This window comes from Brassica napus, chromosome C7, assembly GCF_020379485.1.
Source record: "Brassica napus cultivar Da-Ae chromosome C7, Da-Ae, whole genome shotgun sequence".
NCBI classification, from domain to species: Eukaryota; Viridiplantae; Streptophyta; class Magnoliopsida; order Brassicales; family Brassicaceae; genus Brassica; species Brassica napus.
This window is the reverse complement of record NC_063450.1, coordinates 28710077-28731519: the sequence shown is the minus strand read 5'-3', so window position 1 is coordinate 28731519 and position 21443 is coordinate 28710077. Positions and strand designations below refer to the sequence as shown.

The following is a 21443-nucleotide window of genomic DNA, read 5'->3' as shown; positions in this document are numbered from 1 at the left end:
GAAAAAGTCAAAACGATATCGATCCTTTTCTTTTAGTTATTTTCCCACTAAAACCTATAGTCTTTGATACATAAATTACATGTGTATTGTATTTATTTATACACAGAAAGTATAATAATAATATTTGAAAATAGACATTAAGCCATCGGAAAAAACTGTACTATTTATTTTACATCAAAAGTTATTTCCCATTAAAAAAAATTTCTAACCATAATAAAGATCATGAGAAGAATAAGTCCTAATTTACTAGACATGGTGTTTCTTTTTCTTTTCTTTTTCGCTTAGCATCGTGACAATTGTCTACAGTTGAGCATAGTCTATATTTATTTGCATTTGCACCTAGGGCGGGGCATTTTATCTGTTAAATTTGATTCGATTCGTTATTCGTTTCGATTCGATCTGAAAATTCCGGATATCCGTAAATTTTCGAAGCAAAGCAAATACTAAAAATCAATATCCGTTAAAATCGAAGCAAATCATAAATTTTAAAATTTTGGGAAGCGGATATCCGATCCGATCCGGCAATATATAAATACATGTATATCTTGATTATATTTAAAGCTTTTAATGTATACAATTATATAATTATTATTCTAACATATGATTTGATAAATTCTATTCATATTATTACTTATATAAAAGTATTACATAAAAGGAATAGAATACATTTATGACAATTATAAAAAAATTCTTAAGTTTTGTGTTATTATAATTGTTAACTAAGTTCAAAAAATTTACAAAATATGTAGATTCACTACTTCTTTTAATTTTTATCATATATATCATGCAAAAAAATATTTTATAAAACAAATTTGTAACAAAATTTTAAGATTATATATTTGTATTGATCCAAACATTTGAGATATCCGTAAGTATTCGTAAATATCCGCAAATATCTATTTATTTTCCGGATATCCGTTTTTCCGAATATCCGTATTTTTCCGAAGCAAAACAAATCGAAAAATTAGATATCCGTGACAAAGCAAATCACAAATACCTTCAAAAACCCGGATATCTGATCCGTGCCTAGACCTATTTGCATCGTACATTCGTATGTTTAATTATGTTTCGAGTTCCTCTTGTGCCTAATTAGAATCCTGAAAATATGTTTTACTATTGTCTTATTTAATGGTCAACTTGCATTAGGCTGTTTAATGTTTATATTTCCTTTGGCGGGTAAAAACTACAATGTTTCGAGAACCCTTTTAGTAAGAACACACATGATAAATCTGAGAGGCTATAAAGTTATGGCAGGCTTTTGTTATTATATGTGATATATCTACTTTCTTTCTTTCTTTCTTTTTTTGATAAATGAAAACATAGATATGTAAGAAAAACAAGAACCAAGAAAATATCGTTAAAAGACTATTTATCGTTCAAAAAAAAAATATATCGTTAAAAAGAACCAAGAAAATATAAATAATAAGAATAGCTTAGAAGGTTGGGTCTGTGGAGGAGTGGGCCTAGGCCACTATTTTTGGCACGCGATAGCTACGCTTTACCCAGCACCATCACCATTCATCTTCCACATGCATCATACATTTTATCATGAGCTTTTATAATTTCTTTTGAAGTTCTGTTGTTAACTTCGAGCGTTTTAAATTTGTTTCTATGCATGAACAGCAAATAAACTATGCATCCTTTTCTTATTTTAATCATCTAAACTCTTTAGTTTCTACTTTCTAGCTACAGTTCAATTAGAATGATCTAACGTCTATTTTACTGTATGACATTTTCTTACCTTTCTCATTTTGAAACGTGTAATAATGGTCTACAAATGTTTCCATAAGTTGTTAAGCATTAGACTCTAACCATTACAATAGAAAAATGACTATTTGCATATTTAAATTTAAATTTTATATATTTCGATGTCCAATTCTAGAAAGATGTGATTTAGCAAAAGAAAAAAAAATTCTAGAAGGATGTGGGTTAATAACATTCATGAAAAAGAAACTTTCCTCATTATCAAGACAAGTTTTGTCATCTACGAAATAAAGGCAGAATGTGGATTTGAAATCATATGATAAGTCTTGGTCGAGTTGTATAATTATAAAAGCTATGTTCGAAATAAAGCACTAGGAGAAAAAAAAGGAAAATGTGGTACCAGATATGAGATATAGTTGAAACGTATGAGTGCAACAACTATATTTTTGTCAACTTTTCTATTTTTTTCGATTTTGTTAACATACTTTTCATTTATTTGATCGCACTATTGTTCGTTGTTTGTGACTCATGCGTGGGCTTGTGAGATTGTTTTGTGCTGTATGAATTAAGGTCCGCAAGAAACGACGTATTCATTGTCGTTTATACTTTTCTTTTTATTATTAAATTTACATTTTCAACCTCATCAAATCACATTGTTATCATACACTGGAGGAACTTTGACCGGACTATGATTAACCTGATCTATTAACTGGTGTTATTAGTTTCGCATAAGAGATGGTTCTTAATTTTTCTTAGATTTTAACTAAAAAAAGCTTAAGAGATATAAGAACCGTCTATTAGCCGAAAAATGTAAAAAAAAAATGTTAAATCATGAGTTAAGAACCCTGGTTAAAAAACGATGATTAATTATGGTGGTAGTTTTCTATCAAGAAGCCTTTGCTATATATTTAATAGTATATTTATCACGTCAAAAAGCTGGCATGTAATTTCATAAAATACATTGGCAAACTTGAACTATACACATATATATATTAAAGAATGCGATAAGATTATATATTATATGTTAATGAATATTTGGTTCGTGCATGTGGATATCTATAGTCTTGTATGTACGCCTAAAATTTGGTTGTAAAATTTAAGAGAGGTTTACAATCATGCAACGTGAATCAAGATTGGCCATGGAAGGCATGATACGAAATGGACTTGTGCAGTATGTAATCATCTGCCGAAATCGTTGACTTTAGGAACGGTGGGGATTAAAATTCGTAATCATGTGTTGTAGAATTTAATTTTCCTGGAGAAGCAGAATACATAAACCAAAAGATCCATAGAAGTTTAAACATGCCACCTCCTAATGGGCCCAGCATACTAAAACCCATTAAGCTATACCGTCCTTAAAGGCCATGAATCAACAAAAATCTAATCATGATTTTGTTTTTCTTCTATACAATTATGAACTCTATAACCATACCAGCCTAGGATGATTGCCATCATCTCGGAAACATATATAGTAATTTTAGGTTTCTACAAGATGTCACGGCCAAGAAAATCAGACTAGACACATTAACAGCTAAAAAGTCCAACCATTTTACTTTTCATTTAAATATTCAAGTCACATGATAAAACAGCTAATAAAAGACCCAACCCAGCTATCCTTGTGACCGGAGAAGATTTCTTTCTTCAAATAGCAAAAGAGAAAACACAACGACAAGAGTTCCAAAAGCAAACTAGATAAGCCAAGACTGCGTGCCGTTGTTTACTAAACAAAGCTCTTATAACAAACGGCACACAACATCTGTGACTTTCTTCTTCCATTAAAAGCCCATTAACCACTATGTCCAGGTAATCGCCACGGGACTGGCCACCACGTGTTTCCCATCTGACCATTCAATGCTCCCGAAGCTGTTAGATCCAGACGCCTTAGAGGAGTCCACGGTAAACGTCACTGTATACGATTTCTTCTCGTTAACTTCTTTGAAATTCAAAACCGCCGGTGCAACCGAAATCTTGACTGCTGTACTCTCCGAAGTGACTTCAACCTTGTAGGACCCAGCTCCTCCAACGCTCGTGACAGTGCGCGTGTACTTGTAAGCTCCTGATCCGTCAACGTTAACGGCGAAGGAAGGGTAGTTAAGATCAGCGATGGAGTACGTCTTGGTGGGATCGCAAGTGAAATTGCGTCTCGAAACGCTTCTGATCTGCGACGACGTGTAGTTCAACGCGCAGAGGAAGCCTAAGTAATCCACCGTCGTTAGATCGTACACAAGTCCTGGATTGGTGGCGATCGTCGGCGACACGTATCCTGCACCGTGATCAAACGGCGTCGAAGGCTTCCCCGTAGCGATGTCGAGGATCGGTTTCCCGTCTTTGTAGGATCTGTACGCGGTGGTCATGAGCGCCGATCTAATCGCCGCGGGACTCCACTCCGGATGCGCCGACTTGAGAAGAGCCGCTAAACCGCTGACGTGAGGGCAAGACATGGACGTCCCCGAGATGATGTTGAATTCCACGCGGCGAGGATCGGAAGGAAGTCCAGTAGGTCCCGCGGCTCCGGTCCACGCGGCGAGGATGTTGACTCCCGGCGCGATCAAATCAGGTTTGAGAATGTTGGGAGTAATCGAATTAGGCCCTCGCGAGCTGAACGCCGCAACCACGGGAGACGGCTGGACGTTAACCACGGTACCTTGGATCAAAACCGAAGCTGTTGGATTCGGATCTGTCAAGACGTAGCGCCTGATAATATCACCAGCTTTCTCTCCTACTGTAGTCGCAGGTAACATATGAGCATCCGCCACAAGCTCCTCTCCGTTAGCCGCCGTATTGGCCAGGATCATACCTACTCCACCAGCAGCTTTCACCACATCCCCTTTCTGAACCCTAGCGTTCACTCCTCTATCGCACATAACAATCTTCCCCTTCACCTTCTCCGGAATCAGAGTCCCCGTCATACATAGATTCCCGTTAGTAGCGTTACTAGCATTCCCAGCGTAAATAAACGGTAACAGCTTATCCGGAAGAGCAACTCCTTTAAATAAAGAAACTCCACTGAAATTCTTCCCGTTGCCTAGAATCGCAATCGCCGGAAAATCACGATCCAACGTACCAGCACCAACCGTGGTGATCCATGGAGCTACGTTCGATAAACTGAAAGGGCTTGGACCAGCGTTACCAGCAGAGCACGAGACGAATATACCTCTCTCCATAGCCGCGAACGCTCCAATAGCTACACCGTCTCTATAATAATCAGACATCCCACCGCCGAGAGACATAGACAAAACGTTAACGTTATCCTCGATAGCTTTATCAATCGCAGCTAGAATATCTGAACTGAAACAACCGCCTAACCAACAAACTTTGTAAACCGCCACACGAGCGCGTGGATCCATCCCGCGAGCTGTTCCGCTAGCGAAGCCTAGGAGGCTAGCTCCTTCCACCACGGATCCAGCCGCCGTTGATGACGTGTGCGTTCCGTGACCGTCGTCGTCCCTAGGAGATCTTGATTCTTTGGATTCGTCGACTGGTCCCATCGTGGCTTCGTATCCCCGAGCGAAGAATCTAGCTCCGATTAGTTTCCGGTTACAGAGGGAGGCGGTGAAGTTAGTCCCAGCCTCGCACCCGCCTTTCCACGTGGACGGAACCGGACCGAAGCCTTTGTCGGAGAAGCTTTTGCTCTCTGGCCAAACTCCGGTGTCGAGAACCCCGACGACGACGTCGCTGGATGCGCCGGTTTGAGGGAAGAGATCTGCGTTGTTGTGTTCGTCGAGGCCGAGGAAGAGCGGGGACCGAGTCGTGTGTAACTCGTAACGGTGCTCGGGGAGAACAGAGATGACGCCCGGCTGAGTCATGAGCGAGTCGGCCTCCTCCGGAGTTAGGCGAGTGGAGAATCCGTGAATCGCGTTGTTGTAGGTGTAGAGCAGTTGAGCGGACTCTGAGACGGATCTGAGAGAGGAGTCGTACCAGAGAGAGTGGAGGTCGTAGCTTGATGGCATCTGAGATTTGGCCATGTGAACGATGTATGTTGCCTGTTGAGCTCCATCGGAAACTTGGGAAGAACCCAGAAGATAAAGGATAAAGAGAAAGAAGGAAGCAGTGAAGGAGAGAAACGAAGAAGACATATTTTTATGGTCTCTCTCTTGTGAAGCGAAGACGGAAGGTGGAGCTGAGATAAGGTTTTATATAGACGAGTAGAGAAAGAAAGAGGAGATAGTATAAATCATGCGTACGAATAAATCATTTTAGGCTGTTGTTTTCCACTCTTCTGATTTCAAACTGATTACTTTTGTCTCTTAGATTAGCTATCCCCTTTGATTTACTTTGTCTCTGTCAATTTTAATGTCTTAAGACTTCTTGTTCACCTAAGTGTACCTATGTTTACATTAATTAAAATATACTATTAGTAATTACAAAGTATATGTTTTTTCAAAGGTTGTAATGATATGAAATCTATTAGAATGGAATCTATTTTTCAAGAGTATGAATGGAACTTATTTTTAAGATTAGGAATGAGGTATTCCACTGATTTCAAAAGATTTTTACCATTTATTTAAAATAGAAAAAATAGTCACTCCATCAAGTCCATAAATAAATAAACAAAATGCAAAGAAATTCTTTCATGATGGAATTTATTTATTTTATTTTTTCTATATTCCATTCTTACTATTCCATTAATTCTTACTAAACATATTTACCATTACAGCTCTGTTATCTCGAGAGCATTATCGTCCATTTATCTGATTTTTACTGTGAACTTCTCTGAGACTAAAATGATGGTTTATAGGTTTGATAGAATCAACATGCTATGTGGTGGATAAAGAGTTTATTTTTGCTTTCAAAAAAACATGCTATGTGGTTCAGAAAATAATAATGATGTTTGACGTTCGAAAACCATTAAGACTATAGCCTTTCTAACTTATAATAGTGGAAGACTATTTGTTGTGCTGTCCGAAAGTTTGGTGGTGTACTTATGTAAAATCAAATTCGTTTTCTTATTATACTCCTAATATATTTGGTTTGTAAGTTACATTGGTTTCCACATACGCATTCGAATCTTTAAATCTTATTATGCTTTACGAGATGATTTACCATTGGAAACGACTACCGAGTGGGTCATGACTCACGAAGGCAGTGTGTCTTATGTGTATATCAATATCACAATCACCAACGAGCTTAGCGAATACAAATTCACTAAAGAGAAAAAAAAATCCAAAAATTCTGAAAAGGATACACACATTTCTGAATGAATTTCAATACGAATCTAATAGATGCTACGAGTGAAAACAGTTAACTTAAGCATTTTGAAGGAAAATTATTTCATTGTCCTTTACCGCAAAATAATGATTTATTTATACGCATACGAAACTAGCTAGGACAGTTTTATGTTGGTATATGGGGTCATGGGGATACAAATGTAACCGAAGCTACAGTGAGAACACTCACAATGCTTAGATTTGGATCTAAGCACAGCTTCTGGGATTATGACCCATGTGTCTTAACGTGCAATTTATTAGATCTCTTTATTTCCGATACCGAATCAGATCTCATCTGCAAAAGACAAAAGCTAAAAAGCAAACTCCAAACCATTAGGGCTCGACACGGATCGGATATCCGGTTTTCTGAAAGTATTTGTGATTTTCTTCGTATATTATGGATATCTAATTTTTCGATTTGTTTTGCTTCGGAAAAATACGGATATCTGGAAATAAATAGATATTTACGGATATTTACGAATACTTACGGATATCTCATCCACTTTAATTAATACAAATAATCTTAAAAATTTAATACAAATTTATTTTTTTAACATTTTTTTTTGCATAATATATAAAATAAAAACTAAAAGAAATAGTGAAACTACATATTTTGTAAATTTTAAACTTAGTTAACAATTATAATAACACAAAACTTAAGAAAAAAAATTATAATTGTTTTATAAATTTCTTTCTCTTCTTTTTCATGTAATACTTTTACATAAGTAATAATGTGAATAGAATTTGTCAAATCATATGATAATAATAATTATATAAACTTATACATTTAAAATATTAAATATAATAACATGTACATGTATTTATATATTTCCGGATTGGAGCGGATATCCGCTTCTTAAAATTTTGATATTTGTGATTTGCTTCGATTTTAACGGATATTGATTTTTAGTATTTGCTTTGTTTCGGAAGTCTACGGATATCCAAAAATTTCGGATCGAATCGAGACGAATAACAAATCAAATCAAATTTAACGAATAAAATGTTCAGCCCTACAAATCATAATCCACCGTCCGATCTCAATTACAACAAATGATGGGATCTTTGTAACCTTTCCCTAACCGGAATCAACATCCTATAAATAAGAAAACATCTAGTATGGCTTTAGAGTATACAATATTAACTAGGAGTGTGCGTTCGGGTACCTATTCGGATTCGGTTCGGGTCTATTCGGGTTTCGGGTTTTCGGGTTTTCGGGTTCAAAAATTTCAGTTCCATTCGGGTATTTCTAAATTTCGGTTCGGATTCGGTTCGAATTTTTGCGGGTTCGGTTCAGGTTCGGATAATCCATCTAAATTATTTTTAAAATTTTAAAATTCATTATATACTTTAAATTTCTTAAAATCTATAAACAAAACAATATATTACATATAATTTTAATAGCATATGTCAAAGTACCTAAAATTAACATATAAATTGGTTTGGTTTGAATATTTGGATTGAGAATCAATAGATATTTTAAGTATTGTTGGTGTTTTGAGTATACTTAGTCATTTTAGACATGTACTTTTGACTATTTGTATATATGTATAAGTATTTTGGACAACTTAAAAGTACCTTATATATATTTTGATGTTCTTAATATATATTAAATCTAAAAATATTTAATATATATAGGTATATAAATCAATTTCGGATGTAATCGGGTACCCGAAATACTTCGGTTCGGATCCGGTGTGGTTTCGGTTCTCTAAATATCAAAATTTTGAACCCACTCGGATATTTAATCAATTTCAATTCGGGTTCGATATTACTTTTTCGGATCGGGTTCAGTGTGGTTTTTCGGATCCAGGTTTTTTGCCTACTAACTACGAAGTTACTAAAGTAACCATTTTGTTTCAGTTAATGGAAGGAGCATGATTATTCGGTGATTCAATTATTACAGTTAGGACAGATGAGTGGCAACCAGTAGATATTAATACGCGACATGTGAGCCTAATTAAGTTAATTAATGAAAGTTCTAATAAATCTTCGCAACATCATAATTATTTTTTTCCCAACCACCCATCATACCACTTTCCTGCCTAATACAGCTTACACTAGTAATTTAATCTGTTTCTTCACAGATAACAATCTAATAATTTAAGTTGTTTCGATATTCCTTGATATCAGCAAAAGAAAAATTATTAATTATTAAACCGACTCTTACGTCCGGTTCGCTTGAGTACGGTACGGTACGTCTCGAGTCTGGTTAAATTCTCCCAAATACGATATATCATTAAGGGGTCCAGTCAACAATTTTGTCTTACCTCGAAGTACGTTTATACAGGAATCTAGGTGCTCGTGACTCTCTTCTGTTTGTTTGTATATACAACAGTACAAACTCATGTCCACATTATACACAGGACTGATTATACATCAAAATGTACACACACAATGTCTTTTTGCAAATACTAAACATCAGAAAGTATATCACGGTCCCGTGGATGCGCCTTGGATTGCGTGCAAAATCATGTTTAGCAAGTTACCTCTTGTTTTTTAGTGCATTGATTGCGTACATCATAGTGATTTATGTTTCATAACTTAAAGTTTGTTTTATAATCTTCTGAATTTGATTTTCAAGGGTACTTTAAAAACAAGACAATAAAAATATACTTAGAATGTATATATATGAAAACACTACGAAATCTTAACATGCAATCTTCCATCCATGAGCTTTATGCGAGAGGATTAGCTATAAGAAAACATAATTTTATAGCTTAACTTTATAAAGAGAACTCTGCACCAATGCAGCACAGAGTGTAAAACAATTTTTTCTTTGAATAAATTTAACATTATTAAAAAAAAAAAAGTAAAGAAACGCAATGTTATATATAATATTTTGGTACTAATAAGCGACAAAATTTATCTTAAAAAAAAACAGAGAGTGTAAACTACTCGAGACCAGACGATGTTAATAAGTATGAGAACGTACACATAACGAACTACCTTTCAGTGATCTCAATGAGTTTGGTCGAAGAGATCATCAACTAACCAATGCTTTGGACGATTGGAGTCCAAACAACGTGTGTGGCAGTTAGAGACTTCGGTTCGTATGGTACGACATGAATTAACGTGTTTTTACATCAGATCAGACCTAACTGAAGTCCCATCTAGATAATTATAACACTACAATGATACATTATCAGATTATTTTACACTAAAATATTTTTGTAAGCGACAAAAATTAAAATTTATAGCAACAGCAGAAGCTGGCAGGTTGGTCCATTGTATAGGACTCTCAGTGATTAAGCCACGAGTGGTTTTAGACTCTTGTCCACGTCCTTGTTTTACTTTTATATTAAATTTTGGAAAAGAATAGTATGTATCAGTGTTACCATTGGACCACGCTTTTTCTTCGTTTTGGAACTTGATTAAAATTGATACGTGTGCCTACCAGATCTACTCCAGCAACATTTTTTTCCTTTTGTATATGAATTATTAAAAATACTCATGCAACCTATCAAAAAGCAATAATGTGAACTCATGCTTTTTGCATTTAACCGTAAAAGCTAAATGGGCTTCCCTTAATAATGTAACCCATGCTTTCGTAGTTTCGTGGGCATCTCTTGTTTCCACGAGCCTCTCTTGTCTTATTAATTATCATTGCGCAACAAATCTTTCCTAAATGGGCCTGGTAAGAGTAATAATAACTTTTAAGGCCCAATATATTATTACAGCTCAATAAACATGCCAACATGCCAAGTGAAACGGAGAACTGTAGTAAGCATCAGACTCCAGTTTCCTTAACCAAAGAACAAAAAAGTAAAGCCAAAATGTATCCAGAGGATGATGCTTAGGCCCATCAGCCCAAGACAGAACCCAACAAAGACAGTCTTCATCCAATCAGCACGAGCTACGACGGTCGTCTGATAACTTAATCAAAAGAACCATACCATCCAGAACAACGACAGATAATGATACGATAAAACCAGCGTTTCAAATCAAACTGTCCAATCCTTTCTCAGCCCGTGATGGCCTCACTAGCACTGGATGATGATATGTGTCTAGGTCACTAGGGTTCCTCCTATCAAGTATAAATAAGTAGTCATCTTGTAACCGAAAAATAAAAAAAGAAAGATTTAATAAAATCACATTTCAGCTTCACAAATCTTGTTCCTCTTTATGGTATCAGAGCACCAAGGATTAGATCTTGGTGTCTCTACGCTTCATCTCAACTTCTCACAATCTCCATCAGTCATGTTCCTGTAAAGAGAAAGAAGAACATGCGACCAACACAGATCCTATCAACACTATCCTGACAAATACCAGACTTGCACTTTATTTGAAGAAGCAGGCTTGCCAAGTTGTCTCCTTTCTCTTTATGTCGGATGGCACAAAAGCAAGGAACAAGTTCGAGAGCCTAATGATGAAGAAGAAGAGTCTGAGTCCTCCAATGACGAATCTAATGACGTCAAAGTCCTAGACACGTCTTATATGTGAGTTTTATTACATCAAGTTAGAAGTGAGTTAAAGGTTGAAGCTTTAATCAAGTGACAGCTCCAAAACTGCAGAGCTTGTGGAGTTGGTGCTACAAACGACGGTAACGTTTCCCACTTTTTTGGAGATATGACGTGTCATATGGCTAGTTTAGATGATTTTTGGATTGTTTAAATATCATGGAATGAGAAAAAGCTTCTAATGTGAAAATTTCTTTGTTTGATGGTTCTGTTGGCTGCCTAAGAGATATAGGTAATTGGTGTCATGAGATGTTTTGGCTGCAAGTTTGTTGAGATGCTCGGGAAATATTAAAGATGTGGCTGATAAATAAAAGGGAAGGTTAGAGTTGAAGAATCTCAGTAGTTGTGGACATGTCTTTGTTTGCTAAGTGATGGTGCAGGACAGCCAAAAGCTTTGTAAAGAACAATGGTTGAAAATATCTATGAGAGACTATATTAAACTCTCCAAGTTCAAGAAAAACCTCTGAGTGAGTCATGATAGATCTCCAAGTATAGGCCAAGAGTTCTCATTTGGTTCTGAAGTCTACTGTTTTACTCTCCATACAACTACTTTAGGAGGTTAGTTTACATCTTCATGTCAAACTTGTCAGCTAATGGTACAATAAAGCCAACATTTCAAATCAAGTTGTCCAATCCTCTCTCAGTCCTTGATGGCCTCACTAGCACCGTATGATGATATTCTGCATGTTCCTTGGCTCCAACATCATCTCGTGGGCTTCGCAGAAACAACCAACCGTATTCGCCACTACACCAAGTTTGAGAGGGGTTATTACAGCTCAACAAGCATCTACGCTGCCAAGTGAAACAGAGGACTGCAGTAAGCATTAGACTCGGATTTCCTTAACCAAATAACAAAAAAGTAAGGCCAAAATGTACCCAGAGGATGATGCTCAGGCCCATCAGTCCAAGACAAAGCCCAACAAAAATCTGTCTTCATCCAGTCAGCATGAGATACAACGGTCGTTTGATAATGCTGGCAAAAGGACCGTACCATCCAGAGCAGCGACAGCTAATGGTATAATAAAGCCAGCATTTCAAATCAAGCTGTCCAATCCTTTCTCGCCCTTGATGACCTTACTAGCACTGGATGATGATATGTGTCTAGGTCACTAGGGTTCCTCTTATCAAGTATAAATAAGCAGTTATCTTGTAATCGAAAACTCAAGAAAGAAAGATTTAATAAAATCACATTTCATCTTCACGAATCTTGTTCCTCTTTGTATATCACTGTATCCAGAAAGGCAAGAGTAATATTAACTTTTAAGGCATCTCAGGGTTTTGGATTAGGATTTGCAGGCTAAGTTTTTTGAAAGGTTTATGAAGTCCTGAGTTGGAGGGTTTAAGAAAGGTATCGATAGCTAATATAATTTCCAGCTATTGGTGCTATACCTTGTGAAAATATGTAGTACTGGGGGGAACGTAAAAGTGGGCAGACAAGAAAAAAAGGTGGAAATTTTCTATTTTGTGTCACTACGAACATGGCCGGATCTTAAATTTGAAAGGGATTTTGAAACATTAACAAGAGAAGGAGATTCAGTAGTTTAGGTTTCCTAGCATTTGAGAGATCATTATGTGATGAATGAAGAGGCTAGATGAGAGCTCAATGTATAATGTGAAGTCTATAATTACTAACGTCAGATTGCAAAAGGGCTATTGATCTTGACTTGGTTGAATTGGTTTGACATGAGAGAATGTGATTCCAATGTTGAGGACTTGGACGAAGATCTGGTCATCTACTCATTTCTTGGTAAGACCTTAGGCAAAAACAATGAAGGATTTTAACTGACCAACCCATGAAAACAACTAGAGGTAAAACACTCAGGTCAGACTCATGTAGTATTTTCTGTTTTATTATCGTGTTACTATTTCACAATTTTGAAGTTTTCGTTGAGGACGTCTTATATTATTCAAAGACACCATTTATTGCAAGGTTGAGTTGAGTCTCAATCAAAATGGTGGAGCATATAGTGACTTCAATTATCAAAAAAGGGGGAAGAGTGTAAAGATGACAAGACTCTTTGTAGGGACCAAGATTTATCATTCATGTTCTGTTAGAAAATCAAGATTCTCCAGCTTACTTATACTACCTTCCCTCTCTTCTCCTTACCATCAATCAAATATATATATAGCAAACATTGTATTATATTTGTAAGAGATATACACACATTTGTGGAGAGCAATCAATACTCTTTTCTACTTCAATTTGGAATTATTTGTTTTTGTCCAAAGATGTGTCTGGAACTCTGGATCCACTTGGATACTTCTAAAATCTTTAAAACCAAACCACTACCACACACAGACAGTCCTTAGACAGTTTCTCTTTATCTTGTACTCTCCATGACAATTACTTAACTAACCCTCCACTCCTGTTCTGCCTTGTTCTTTGCTCTTGGTGTTCAGGGTAGTTTGTGGCTCTCTTTTTTCTCTGTTTGGTCGCAATTATTTGATGAGAAGAGAGAAATAAACTCTTTTAGGTTGATCTTATTCTCTCTCTTTACTACGTTACGGCACATCTTCTTCATGAGGACTTGAAATAGTGTTCCATGGTGGATTTTTTGTGTCATAATTAAGAAACTGCGAGCAAAGTGTTCATAATATGTCAGCAAAGAAGAAAGATCTTTTGTCCTCAGCCATGAAGAGAACTAGTGAATGGTTTTAGTTCTGAATCCATTTATTTTTTCCACTTTGGAAGTAACAATCCTTAAATATATTTTTACATTTGTTTCAGGATATCTTCTCAGGAAGTCTTTAGTGATGTCACAGTTCATGTAGGAGAAGCTTCTTTTTTACTTCACAAGGTAAAAAAAAAACTACACCTAAGTTTTACCAATCAATCTCTATGATGTAAAACAGGTGACATGATGATCACATTCTTGCAGTTTCCACTCTTGTCAAAATGTGGGCTTATCAAAAAACTTGTGTCTGAAACAAAAAACGATTCAGATGCTAGTCTTATCAAGATCCCAGATATCCCTGGAGGCTCTGAAGCATTCGAGCTAACGGCTAAGTTCTGCTACGGTATTAACTTTGACATGAGCACAGAGAACATTGCTATGCTGCGATGTGCAGCAGAGTATCTAGAGATGACAGAGGAACACTCTGTGGAGAATCTCGTCGTAAGAGCCGAAGCTTACTTGAACGAAGTAGCTCTCAAGAGCTTGTCTAGTGCCATCACCGTCTTGCACAAGTCAGAGGAGTTGTTGCCCATTGCTGAAAGAGTGAAGCTTGTGAGCCGTTGCATCGATGCGATTGCTTACATGACTTGTCAGGAGAGCCAGTTTTGCAGTCCTTCTTCGAGTAATAACAGCAACAATGAGGTCGTGGTTCAGCATCAGAGCAAGCAGCCTGTGGTTGATTGGTGGGCTGAGGACTTGACCGTTCTTAGGATTGATTCGTTTCAACGAGTTCTCATAGCAATGATGGCTAGAGGGTTTAAGCAGTATGGACTTGGTCCAGTGCTCATGCTCTATGCTCAGAAGTCTCTTAGAGGGCTGGTGAGTTTCCTTGAGAGGCAAGTCAACATTATAAAACAGAGTTGTTAGGGTTTAATCAGTTTTGGTTCTTTTGCAGGAGATTTTCGGTAAAGGAACAAAAAAGATTGATCCGAAACAAGAACACGAGAAGAGAGTGATTCTTGAAACAATCGTAAGTCTTCTTCCTCGTGAGAAGAACGCAATGTCAGTTAGTTTTCTCTCTATGCTTCTACGTGCAGCAATATACCTAGAAACAACGGTTGCTTGTAGGCTTGACTTAGAGAAGAGAATGGGGTTACAATTACCACAAGCGGTTCTTGATGATCTCTTGATTCCTTCTTATTCCTTCACTGGAGAACACTCGTTGTTTGATACAGATACTGTTCAACGCATTCTCATGAATTATCTTGAGTTTGAACTCGAAGGAGTCAGGCTAAGTAACAATGGTGTTGATCATGGTAGTGATATGGAACGTGTTGGTAAACTTATGGAGAATTATTTAGCTGAGATTGCTTCTGATAGAAACGTGAGCTTGCAGAAGTTCATCAGTTTAGCTGAACTTATTCCTGAACAGTCTTGGGTTACTGAAGATGGGATGTATCGAGCCGTCGACATCTACTTGAAGGTAACATGTTATGAAATACTAAACATTTTACGTTCATTTGCACTCTACTTCTGTTAAGTTCGGGATTTTATGAGCTTCTAACTTAAAATTAATTGACGATAAATGGATTTACCTAGGTTCTTTATATATTAGCCACGTCCCATCGAAACTTCAGCTGTTGATCTTCTTGTAGGCTCATCCGAATATGAGTGACGTAGAGAAGAAGAAAGTATGCAGTTTAATGGATTGTCAGAAACTATCACGTGAAGCATGCGCTCATGCAGCTCAGAACGATCGTCTTCCAGTTCAGACCATTGTTCAAGTCCTTTACTACGAGCAACAACGTCTACGAGGAGAAGTCACTAATGATTCAGAGGCTCTACCCCCACAACCACCACCACCTGCTGCAGCAGCAACTGTTCTTCCTCCTAAACTCAGCTCCTACAACGACGAACTATCAAAGCTGAAACGGGAAAACCAGGACTTGAAACTCGAGATTCTCAAAATGAAGATGAAACTTAAAGAGTTTGAGAAAGAAAATGAGAAGAAATCATTATCAACAACCATGAGCAGTAATCACAGTTCTCCAATCTCAACTGCTTCCATGGATAAGCCTCCACTGCCGAGAAAGTCATTCATGAACTCTGTTTCAAGAAAACTCGGAAAGCTAAACCCTTTCGGCATCACACCGGGCAGAACCAAACCACCCAAAGATCGTAGACACTCTATTTCTTGAAAAACCGTATAATATGTTTAAAATTTTTGTTGGGACTTCTATGTTCTGATTTAAGGGTTTTCTTTTCTTGTTTTCTACTTGTAAACATTTGATTTTTTGTGTGTGTTTAAGATGTTTGTTTGTACATAAATCTGGCTGTTAACGTCTTTTTTAATGAAAACAATTTCATCGATCTTATTCATCAGATATTATTAGGAATACACCATTTATAATAGATACATAGAACTTGGGGTTCTAAAGCTTGACAATAATCATACATGATTGTGGGGTCATGTAACATAAATTACTCTACTGATAAGTTTTCATTAATCTCTTTGATTTGGAAATTAGAAAAATATATATCAGAACTAAATCAGGGGAAGTAGGTGATGCTTGAAGTCTCTAAGGGAACATGCCAGCAGATAGTGCATGTTCTTGTCCCATAACTACTTCATCATTGGCCCATTTTATAACGTCTCCTCTATTATTCATTTATAACTATTATTAATACATAACAATCCAATTTCTCAATGATCTGTATATACTATATAGAATGTAAAGATCGAACCTTGTGTAGATACTTACAAATATAAATATGATAAATTCTGGCGATGCAAATTTATCGATGCAAACATACATTGAACTCGAGAATAATTAAAATTTTATCTTCATAAACAAAGTAAAACATTCATATTAATGTTTTTATTTACAAGAAACCTAAGAAGAATAACTACTTAAGAAGAAAATTACTGACAATCATTTTTAAAAAAAAAGATCACCTGAAAATTAAGAGGCATGAGAAAAACATTAAAAGGGAAATGCGAATCTATTTCAGAATATAGTTAACATGAATATTACTTATTATCAAATAACATTCAAAGTCAATGCTTGAAGCCAAGGCTGCTTCTGCTTCTGATGTTTCATCAATCTCTCTTGTCTCACTTGTTCTGTAAGATTGTTGTGATTATTATTGCTTGAGCCTGTGGAAGAAGACGAGAAACTCCGGCGACCTGAATTTAAATTCCCGTCCATCATCTCCAGCGAAGAATTATTCCTTTTCTTCTTGTTCATTCTCATCAGATCACCACCGTAACACGACGGTCCAAGCGTTAGCTCGATCCCACTCTCGTCCATAATATCTATATCGTTACCACCGGCTTCCCCTCCGTCGGGAAAGTTTGCCGGCCGGTCAACTCTTCTGATGAATGATCCTAGTCCTGAATTTACATCATTGCCCTTGTTGACCTGCATGTTCTTCATCAATATCTTCTGGACTTGATATAACCTATGAAGTTCATATACCTGAAAATGCATGTAAAACCATATATTACTTTCCATATACATATATATGACGTAAGATGAAATAGATCAGAATCTATGAATCGGTGATTACCTGTTGCTTGAAAGTTTCTTCATGTTTAAGCATAGCCATTTTCATGTACTGCTTTTCAGACGGATTAAGAAGTTTCTCCATGTTTTAAGGAATTCAAGATCTCAAGAAGATTTGATATGACGAAGTTGGATTTTGGCTTTGTAAATAACCTGTGACCAAAAAAAAAGAAAAAAAAATTAATTTTGTCTGCTAGTACCCGATTTAGATTCTTCAATTTTTAGCCACTAAATGCTATAAATCTGAGCACACATGCACAAAAAAAAATATCTTCATATATCTATACATACAAAATCTCAGACATATATATCGTACTTTCAAAATCTAATTGGTGGTTCTTGTTATTTCCCTTACACGCATGCCAATCTTGTCTTTTCATTAATAAGTTTCGTTTACACTCATGTTTATGGACTTTTCTAGTTTTAACAGTAAGAATTGGTATCAAGTTTTGGTGGGAATAATAATAGAGGTGTTCGATCGAAATGAAATCTAACAATCATATGTTGGTTTATATTCAAAGAAATGACAAACAAATTAATATCAAATTAAGAAAGGGTAATTAGGAGGATTATCATTACTAACCTGGAACAATTAGGTTCAGAAGCTGATTCTATATATGATGGAAGAATATGATGAAGAAAATCATAAAGCGACTTTATGTGAAAGAGAAGATAGACTTAAGATCAAGCAGATGATCATGAGCTTAGAGAAGAGATATGGATTGGTGCGTCACATTCTTCGTAGTTATATATACTGCTGATAAATTATTTTTAAAGAAGTTCACTAATTTAATGATTATAAAAATGAGGGTTTAAGCAAGAGAAAAAGACAAAAATAGCACTAAATCAAGTTTTTGTTTCCAAACTAGTACTCAAGGTCAAAAGTCACAAAAATAGCACTTAATGTTTTATCAAAAGTCACAAACTTAGAGTTTAGAGTTAAAAGGTGGGGTTTAGGATTTAGGGTTTAGGGTTTAGGGTTTAGAGTTTAGGGTTTAGGGTTTAGGGTTTAGGGTTTAGTGTTTAGAGTTTAGGGTTTAGAGTTTATGGTTTAGGGTTTAGGGTTTAAGGTTTAAGGTTTAGGGTTTAGAGTTGAGAAACGAGGTTTTGGGGATAAGATTTCAAATTTTGAAAAATAAAAAAATTAAAATTTTCAAAAGATAAACTTAAAAATGTGCTATTTTGGTCATTTTAGTTTTGGTGTGCTATTTTTGTGATATAAACTTAGAAATGTGCTATTTTGGAGATTTGTCCAATAAGTAATCATTTGTTTTGAAAATAATACAGTAATTAAACTCTTTCTCACATATCACAAAAACCAAAGTGATTGTTGTAAACTCATGTCCGAAAAACAGTGTCTTTAGCCAATAACCTTCAAAGGTTCTTCAACAAATATGCCATTTGCCACCCACCTCCCCAGACAACTCCAGCAAAGCTTTACTTACGATACTATAGGATATCATTTCATATATATATGTATGTCTATATAATCGTATACATGGATACATGCTTGACAGATGAGACAAGACTAAATTCAATTCCGGATCCATCACATATCCACATAATTAAAACTACTCCTTCTGTTTTTAAATATAGGTAATTTTAGCAAAAAAAAGTTTGTTTCACAATATAAGTAGTTTACATATTTCAATGCACTTTTTTCATTTATTGGATATTGTGTGACCAATAAAATAATGTCTAAATTTTTATAATTGGTTGAATTAATTGATTAAATAATATATTTTTTTAAATAACCACTTTCTAAATATTTGTGCTTTTAGTTAAAACTACTTATAATTAAAAACAGAGGGAGTATAATATTCAAGGTGGCTACGGTTTTTATATATATGTCGCCTCATGATTGTTTATATTACAGTTACAAAAAAAAAATGATTGTTTATATTGGAGGTCTGAAACTATATATTTTATAGTCATCTTTATATATCAAGAGTACCGAAATTGTTTGGACTATTAAGCAGAGTTATTTTTGTATTTTCTATAAAATTGTCATATAAATGTGAATTCATTGGTTGTTGGAGACTTTATATCTAATAAACCTTATAATAAAGTATTATTCGATAATAATTATGATTAAGAAATAACGGGGAACATCTTTTATCTTTGCTGAGCTTGAATCACATGCAACCCAGACTAACAAATCAACAAACCCAGTTGTCTTAGTATATTAATAACTATGCATTATACAAAAGAAGTACTGATTATTAGTATTTAGTAACACAAATGTAGATATGCTAAAATAATTAGGAGTAACAGACTTTTTGGAGGAATTATTTGGTATTTAGGGAGAGAGAGCGAATCAGAATCTGAGAATAGGTGGCATGTCGCGGGTCCCACAGGTATGGGAGGAGAGATCTTGGCCGTTGGATTTGGTTGAGGATGTCCTTTCGAACTGTGCAAAGGACTTAAAACTGACCCAACAGGATCTGATCTCCACCGTATCTACGAAACACACATAAAAGTCATCAAATAATTCTTCTGTAAGTAATAATCACAATTATTTCTAGTATTATTTTATGAAGATGTTTTCTGATTAAATGTTCCTGGACCGACTTTTATTTTCTAAAATGGGAGTTTATTATCCCGTTGAGTTTTGCATGTTATGTCAAATTTAAATTAATACAAGCCATGGCTTTAGAGTTGGCCGTTTTGTGTTAATTTTATCTTCTAATTATAAAGTCAAGTCTTTATGTATTTTGTAACGGGAACAATGTCAAATCTTTTACAACTCACGAATCATAATTAAATTTTACGATAAGAGATTATTTAGAAATAAACAATGCATATAGAAGCATGATATGTAAGAGTTAGCTAATTAGTTTTTTTTTGATAAAGCTAATTAGGCTTATTCCGAAATGAGAAAGTCGGGGGGGGGGGGGGGGGGGGGGGGGGGGGGGGAGGGAGAGAGATCTCAACACTTCATCTTAATGTCATATCCATTTTTATACTTTTGTGACAACTTCAACATATTTAGTTTGCATGATAGATCGTTCGGATTGCTGGTTGGCTTTTGCTTCGTCGGTAGATGATGAAATTATATATATAGATCTTCAATATAGCATTTAAAACTTGTAGGGATAAATTTCCATGTGGGATTCCTACTTATTAGGGGTTTAGTCCCAGCTATATGTTCATGGGTACATGTTTACCTTATTGACAACGTACGGAACTTTCGTATAAGCAATTTAGTTGAGCAGTTTTTTTAATAAAAAATGGAAGGTTACATTGTGTTAAAAATCGGATTAAAATCCTATAGCCACTAACCCTCTCTCTCTTTTTTTTTTTGTTAACCAAACCACTAATTCCATATAACATCGCTATTTATAAATGCAGGCAACGATCTGTTATACTACAAGATCACGCAATTGGGGAGGAGGGAGAGAGAGGCACGCCGCACGCGTTGCCGGAGAGAGGAGGGGCAATGGCATGGAGCCGTGGGTCCGGTCGACGCCGCGTTTGTGGAGTGGCTCACACTCAGTCCTCGAAAATTGTTGTCTACAATATTTTAAATCAATAATTTATGTGTTAAATAAAAAATATGTGGATCGGACCCAACAAAATTAGATATGCATGTAGTCTACTCGGTTATGAAAACGATCGAGAGTTGTGAAGAAGAGGAAGAGCGTCTTTCTTCGTAGGTTCTCGAAGCAAACGAGATACTGACTCCTGCAGTCATGTCTTGTCCCTCCTATCCTACGATCATGCGCGTTGGACGACTCCCTTCAATAAATTTATTAACTTTGGTTTTATACGATAAGTCCCTCTAAATTTAACTTTCATCAAAAGAAATTTTCCCTTTCATATCATTAAAAAGGCGCAACTAAGAAGACTCTATGATGTTAAATATAAAAAGACTAAGATGTAGTTAACTGTTAA

At 35.7% G+C, this 21443-nt stretch overlaps 3 protein-coding genes across 3 annotated transcripts; 1 reads left to right on the top strand and 2 right to left on the bottom strand.

The window, feature by feature from the left end:
- Positions 1 to 3241: 3241 nt before the first annotated feature.
- On the bottom strand, positions 3242 to 6124 carry LOC106390308 (subtilisin-like protease SBT1.7). Its single transcript, XM_013830741.3, has one exon. The coding sequence runs from the start codon at positions 5778 to 5780 to the stop codon at positions 3498 to 3500; it is 2283 nt and encodes a 760-aa protein (XP_013686195.1). The 5' UTR covers positions 5781 to 6124; the 3' UTR covers positions 3242 to 3497.
- A 7292-nt stretch (positions 6125 to 13416) lies between these two features.
- On the top strand, positions 13417 to 16351 carry LOC106390307 (BTB/POZ domain-containing protein SR1IP1). Its single transcript, XM_013830740.3, has 5 exons — positions 13417 to 14020; positions 14097 to 14166; positions 14248 to 14862; positions 14939 to 15466; positions 15639 to 16351. Exons 1-5 carry the CDS (start codon positions 13965 to 13967, stop codon positions 16179 to 16181), a joined length of 1812 nt encoding a protein of 603 aa, XP_013686194.2. The 5' UTR covers positions 13417 to 13964; the 3' UTR covers positions 16182 to 16351.
- A 460-nt stretch (positions 16352 to 16811) lies between these two features.
- Positions 16812 to 18336, bottom strand: LOC106358294. The gene is made up of 3 exons (XM_013798042.3): positions 18133 to 18336; positions 17554 to 17702; positions 16812 to 17462 (listed from the first exon to the last, which is right to left on the bottom strand). Exons 2-3 carry the CDS (start codon positions 17632 to 17634, stop codon positions 17025 to 17027), a joined length of 519 nt encoding a protein of 172 aa, XP_013653496.2. The 5' UTR covers positions 17635 to 17702; positions 18133 to 18336; the 3' UTR covers positions 16812 to 17024.
- Positions 18337 to 21443: the final 3107 nt, after the last annotated feature.

What these genes read in the sequence shown, in the direction of transcription:
- LOC106390308 (XM_013830741.3), bottom strand. Translation starts at nt 5,780, where the DNA reads ATGTCTTCTTCGTTTCTCTCCTTCACTGCTTCCTTCTTTCTCTTTATC.
- LOC106390307 (XM_013830740.3), top strand. Translation starts at nt 13,965, where the DNA reads ATGTCAGCAAAGAAGAAAGATCTTTTGTCCTCAGCCATGAAGAGAACT. An exon ending in ATGAAGAGAACTAGTGAATG is followed by an intron (nt 14,021 to 14,096) that starts GTTTTAGTTCTG and finishes CATTTGTTTCAG; the next exon opens with GATATCTTCTCAGGAAGTCT. An exon ending in AGAAGTCTCTTAGAGGGCTG is followed by an intron (nt 14,863 to 14,938) that starts GTGAGTTTCCTT and finishes GTTCTTTTGCAG; the next exon opens with GAGATTTTCGGTAAAGGAAC.
- LOC106358294 (XM_013798042.3), bottom strand. Translation starts at nt 17,634, where the DNA reads ATGGAGAAACTTCTTAATCCGTCTGAAAAGCAGTACATGAAAATGGCT. An exon ending in AAGAAACTTTCAAGCAACAG is followed by an intron (nt 17,463 to 17,553) that starts GTAATCACCGAT and finishes ATGCATTTTCAG; the next exon opens with GTATATGAACTTCATAGGTT.